Raw genomic sequence first — 6,251 nt, 5'->3', positions numbered from 1 at the left:
TCTCTTTAGATACTTAAGTGACAATTGAATTTATTTTTATAATTGTTTTAATAGCTTTTGTATAATCTTCATTGCTATTATGAGATATAAAATGTATTTATCAAATCTGTAATCATTATGCCAAAAAATCTGAATTACTGTAATATTTTGCACATTGTTAAAACTGTAACTTTAATTGTAAAAAAAAGTTTAAAAAAAAGCTTTAATTATACTGCTCATAAAAACTTCCAACACATACCCATTTATAGATAGCTAGAACTTTGCTGAGCATTTTACCCTTTGTTATGGTTAATGAGAAACATCCCCCATAGGCTTGTGTATTGAACACTTGGTCCCCAGTTGGTGGTGCTGTTTGGGGAGGTTATGGAACTTTAAGAACATGGAACCTTGCAGGAGGAAGCGCATCACTTGGTGCGGGCTGCTGAGAGTTTGTCACCTTGCCCCACTTCCACTTCACTCTTTGTTTCTTGTATAGCAGTTGAGATATGATCTCTCCTTCCTGCTCTTGCTGCCAGACCTTCCCCACCATTATGGATATCTGGCCCTCTGGAATAGTAAGCCTAAATGAACTTTTCTTTAGGTGCCTTTGGTCATGGTATTTTATCACAGCAACAGAAAAGTAACTAATACAACCTTTTAAGTTTCTTCTTTTTCCTTTCTGTAGTGGTGGGAATCAAACCCAGGGCCTTGCACATGCTGTGTAAGCACTCTATCACTAAACTGCATCTCCAGTCCCATCTGTATTTTATCGTCATTGTAATTCTGAAGTAGATACTTTCATTCTTCCAACTGAGGAAATTGTGATTCAGAAAGGTTAAGTGACTTGCCCAAGATTATGGCTAGCGTTTGATTCCATTTCTGTCTAACTTCTAACCCTGTGTGTTTTTCTATATGTCATACTTTCACAATGTCTAGCTATCAGTCATACCTGACTGTAACAGGTGATTGATTGTCTCTAACCATTCTTTTTTTTCCAGTACTGTTCCAGTGTCCTTTGTGTATATATTTTGAATGGAAATATTTGTGTTTGGGGGTGATGAGCCAGCATCTCACAATGTCTAGGCTGGCCTTGAACCCCTGAACCTCCTGCCTGCATCTCCCAGATGTTTGGATTATATGTGTGTACTACCATGTCCAGTAAGGAAGATAATTTTTAAGAGAATCTATAGCAAATAATTGTATTTTTTGTTTTGCTTATACCTTAGCCCACCTCTTTTTTTTTCTATTCAGAGATTCAGTTTGTAGCACTGCTCAAAAATAATGTATTTCTTGGGGCTGGAGAGATGGCTCAGTAGTTAAGAACACTGACTGTTCTTGCATAAGACCCGGGTCTTCTGAAGAAGATCCCAGCACCTACATGGCAGCTAACGACTATCTATAACTCCAGTTCCAGGGAATCTGACAGTCTCTTCTGTTCTCCATGGGCATTGCATGACATGGGTGCACTTACCTACATGCAGGCAATACACGCATACACATAAAATAAAAATAATTTTTTCTGACAGCCTCTTTTGCCCTCCACAGGCATTGCACAACACGGGTGCTCTTACCTACATGCAGGCAATACACGCATACACATAAAATAAAAATAATAAATAAAATATTTTTTTAAGAAATGTATTTTTGGCTGGGCGTGGTAGCATATGCCTTTAATCCCAGCACTTGGGAGGCACAGGCAGGTGGATCTTTCTGAGTTTGAGGCCAGCCTGGTCTACATAGTGAGTTCCAGGACAGCTGGGGCTACAGGAAGACCCTGTCTCAAAAAGACCAAAAAAAAAAAAAATGTATTTCTATATCTTAAGAGAAAAAAATTATGAGCCTCTAATTTTAGATAAAACATTAGGTTTGTTGCAAACCAAGATATTTTGTCATTTGTTAATTTTCTCTTGCCAAATCATGCTTTGTACTTTTCAATGCTTTTTGTCATATTAAAAAACGATGTACTTGTCTACATATATAAATAATAACTGAATGAAAGAAACAAGCCAAGCAAATACTAACTACTGTACTAACTTCTTCCTGGCAGAACTTTACAGAACAGTATGGCAAAGCTACTCTCCGATCTCAGTGTGGACACTGCTTGCTGTAAGTCAGGGAAGAACCTTACCAAATCACTTCTGAATATTTATGATAAACAACTTCAACAGGACCCCACGCCCCCTCACACATCTGTAATGAGCTACCTAAATAAATTAGAAACAAATCACAGTTTCACACATTCAGAACTGCTGCCTACAGTTAAAAATGAGGAAACCATAGAGCCAGACAGACTTTATGAACATGTTCTGCCCTCCCAAAACCCTCCACATGGTAACACTAGGGCCGAAGACAGAGTATCTGAACCTGGAATTGTTCCTACCTTTTTAGAACAGAGTTCTGATACAGAGTGTGAAACCATCACTTTAATAGAAGATGAAAGTAACTTGGATAATACACTTTATATTCCTTTTGCAAGAAGTACTTCTAAAAAACACTCGCCACTTTCTCAGAGACTATCACCTCAGCCAAAGATAAGTATTACTACTGCACAGCTAGTCAGCAACAATGCACTTGCCTCTAAGAGAGAAAATAAACTCTGTGCACCTGTAGTTTCTTCTTCACAAAATGAAGCAGAAGATGAACCTGGAAAACTTGCGAGACCATTTGACACAGAGGACATGCAGCTCCTTAGGAAAATAAAAGAAGCAATTGGTAAGATCCCTGCTGCCACTGAGGATCCCAAGGAACAGGCTGCGCATCACGACTCTTCAGCTTCTTGCAGCCCAGGTGTTCAAGTGAAAGGCAATATTGTCTGTGACAGCAGCTTTTTAAATTCTGACTTGATGTCAGACTGGAGCATTTCTTCTTTTTCAACATTCACATCTCATGATGAACAAGACTTCAGAAATGGTCTGGCAGCATTGGATGCCAACATAGCTAGACTCCAAAAGTCCTTAAGGACTGATCCTCTGGAGAAATGAATTCAGAAGCAAAATGATTGAGTGTTTCTCAGGATTAGAACTTGCCTACATTAATAGTAAATTTTAGGTTTCCTTAGGGAAATAACTTTTTACATTATTAATTATGTATGATATAATAATGAAAAATAAATTTACAGTTGGAATGGTTAAACACTGGAGCTTATAAAAACAAGTTATTTTAAGAAATTAACATTTACAGGGCTAGAGAAATGGCTAAGCAGTTAAGAGCACTGGCTGCTCTTGCAGAGAACCTGGGTTTGATTCCCAGCACCCACATGGCTAACAACCATCCATAACTCCAGTTCCAGAGGATCGACGCCTCTTCTGGCCTCTGCAATCATTGCATGGCACGGGTGCTTACACACATATAGGCAATACACTCACACACATAAAATTAAAATAATAAAACTTTAAAAAAAAAGAAATTAACAATTGCTAAGAGAAGAAAGAAAGCTGTAGGTAACTAAGTAAATATTGTAATGTTTTAATTTAGTGCTTGGCAATTAGGATTGTTTCACTAACATATAACTGCTTGGTTATTGGTACAGGTGGAAAGTATTTCTGGTTGTCTCAAAGGATAATGGGAAGGGAGTCACTGGAAGGAAATATTTAGAGTTTCTTCTCTATTTCAGATATCTGTTATTTGTTTTGTAATGACAGTGTGCTTTCACATTGGATGTTTGTACTACGGACCAATGCTGTTGGTTAGATGTATAAACATTTCTGAGAAAGGGTGCCAGTAAGTTCACCTCATAAAGGTGGATGTTGATTGGACCAAGAAAATATAGATGGCACCCATAATTAACACATGGTCCTTAAATCTTAGGCATTTTATCTCTATCCTGAATGCATGTTTTAAGGCCTTTGAAAAATAGACTGATAAACAACCAAGTTTTACTTTGATAATTCAGTTTTTTAGTAAGAATTATTTGGGGTTTTCTTATTATCTTGGAAAATGATGGAGTTTGTAAATCTTGGCACTAGAAGTAATTCTGCCTTTCTGGACCATATTTTTTTTCATTTGGCTGAGAACATTGTTCTATAAATAACATGAACTATGTTGACCTGTTTGCTTCTCTGTAGCAGCACTTTTTTTTCCTCCTGTCTCACCATGTGAGCCAAGATGAACATGAACTTTCTGTCTTGCTGCTACATCCTCCTGAGTGCTGAGATTATATCTGTGTATGTAATAGGTAAAATTCAGGAGAGAAAAGCCACTCAGGAAGACTCCATGCAGAAATCAAAGCAGAGCTTTATTTCTAGAAGTCACCGGTAGCAGCCCTCTTCGGAAAAAGAGGAAACTGCTGCTCTTCAGGCTGCTGGCTAGGGGTTTTATAGGGGGTTGGGAGTGTGGAAGGTAAAACAATTTAAACAAGCCAAAGGGCTGGGGGCTGGCAGGGGGAGGCAGGTTCTGTTGAAACTGCCCCTTACATCGACCAGGGTCTTGGTCATGGGATGAGGGGGTCCCTTTTCTCTTTTGAAGTTATCAAAGGGGAAGCAGGTAGTGCTGAAACAGCTCTTGCTGCATTCAGGGCTTAGGTCATGGATGCAGGGAGTCTGTTCGTCCTGTCTGCGGATGGTCAGGGTGCTCATTAAGTTCTGTATTTGAACAGAGGACTTTTCTTGCTGCACTGTAAAGAGGGCTGCAGTAGGTCAGACCCTAAAAGTATGTACCAGCATTTCCTAACTGCCCAGTGTCATCTCCCTCCATTAAAGTACATTCTGACTTTTAGTAAGTTCAATCTCATGCTATCACTAACTCTTGGTACAAAGTCACCTGCGAATTATAGTTATATAGTATGTGGACAGCTTTGACAGAGTGTTCTGCTGGTCCCTGGATCTCTGCCTGCTGTGTTTCACATGGTATCATAACCTCTGAAGGATCCATCTAGACCATTTAGTATGTCCACATTTTATAGAAAATCTTTTTAGGTTTTAATGTATTAAATGAATTGTAAAATATTTTCATAGAATTGTTCATTGATACTTTAAATATACTTCAGTGTTCATAAATTAATTTACTTCTTATTTAGGGGTAATAGCCACAGCTCTTCACCATTTAAGTTCAAAAACACAAAATAATGCAAGGAAGAAAATTGTCTTCTTTCTGCTTTCAGTTATGAACTGTTGCTCATAAACAAAAGTAAATTCTTAGGCCAGGCTTGGTGGCACACACCTTTAATCCCAGCAGTTGGGGGCAGGGAGGGTGGAGGCAGGTGGATCTTTGTGAGTTCAAGTCCTGCCTGATCTACATAGAGAGTTCCAGACCAGCTGGAGCTACGGGAGACCCCTGTCTCAAAAAAAAAAAAAAAATTGGGGGGACTCATAAGATGGTTCGGTGAGTAAAGGTGCTTGATGTACAAGCCTGACAACCTGAGTCCAGTCCCTGGAACCCATGTAAAAGTGGAAGGAGAAAACGGACTCCACAGAGTTATCTGCTGACCTTCACATGTACACCATGGCACATATGGCACCCACACACATACATGCATACAATAATAAGATTTTTGAGTAAATGCTTAAATTTTTTGATAATTCTAAAAGATACAGGAAGAAAATAAAGTGTTTGTCTTATTGTATGCTACTAGCACATAGCATTTCTGTGATCCCAGAATGTATAAGGATTTTCCCTTACCAGCAAGCAAGCAATTGGTTCTGTAGACACACCAATCCAATTCAATTCTGATATTGTCCACCTGCAGGTAGAGTCAGAACATACAGGCTGAGAACAGTCTCACCAGACTGACCCCCTCTTCAGATGCCAGTCATAACGCCAAAACTTCTGGCCAGCTGAATTGGGGTTCCCGTGACTGCATACTAGATTGCTAGTGCAGCTCACAGAACTCAAGGAAGCACATTTACTGGTTTATTATAAAAGATATTTTAAAGAATATAAACAAGCAGCCAGAAGAAGAGATAGATAGGGTGATGTCTGGAAGAATTCTAAGTACAGGAGTTTGTGTCCCTGTGAAATCGGTATGTCCCATCCACCAGACCAATGGATCTGTTCTTGTTCACTTTTCTGTAAGCCACATAATCCAGTCTCCTAAAGGCTTTCCCAACCCTGTCCTTTTTGGATTCTATTGAGACCTTTGCATGATTATGACTGAAGCACAGAAAGCTATGTAGGACCCCCCCCCCCAAAAAAAAAGAAACCATTATCTGATGCTTATGGACCTTATGGGCAAAATGAGTGAGGCCTGTGTGTTTAGCGTCATCTTGACTTCTGTCTAGCATTCCTTCCTCCTGGGTTTGGGGACTGAACCAAGAATCTGATCTATTATCGGAGAA

The 6,251-nt window shown here is 39.2% G+C and overlaps 1 protein-coding gene across 5 annotated transcripts in view; it reads left to right on the top strand.

Moving 5' to 3' along the window:
* Ccdc14 (coiled-coil domain containing 14) overlaps positions 1 to 3,219 on the top strand; it is a 74,713-nt gene extending 71,494 nt beyond the window's left edge. For 3 of the 5 annotated variants that reach the window (XM_029568167.1, XM_029568166.1, XM_029568168.1), the window contains exon 13: positions 2,027 to 3,215. In XM_029568167.1, the coding sequence (XP_029424027.1) occupies positions 2,027 to 2,960 (934 nt within the window). In that variant the 3' untranslated portion in view covers positions 2,961 to 3,215. Of the gene's footprint in view, positions 1 to 2,026 lie in introns of all 5 variants that reach the window. The other 2 variants (XM_029568169.1, XM_008842963.3) reach the window with 2 other exon arrangements.
* Positions 3,220 to 6,251: the final 3,032 nt, after the last annotated feature.

The sequence above is a fragment of the Nannospalax galili genome, unplaced genomic scaffold (genome assembly GCF_000622305.1).
Source record: "Nannospalax galili isolate Female #2095 unplaced genomic scaffold, S.galili_v1.0 scaffold18, whole genome shotgun sequence".
In the NCBI taxonomy this organism is placed as follows: Eukaryota; Metazoa; Chordata; class Mammalia; order Rodentia; family Spalacidae; genus Nannospalax; species Nannospalax galili.
This window is presented reverse-complemented; position numbering and strand designations above follow the sequence as displayed.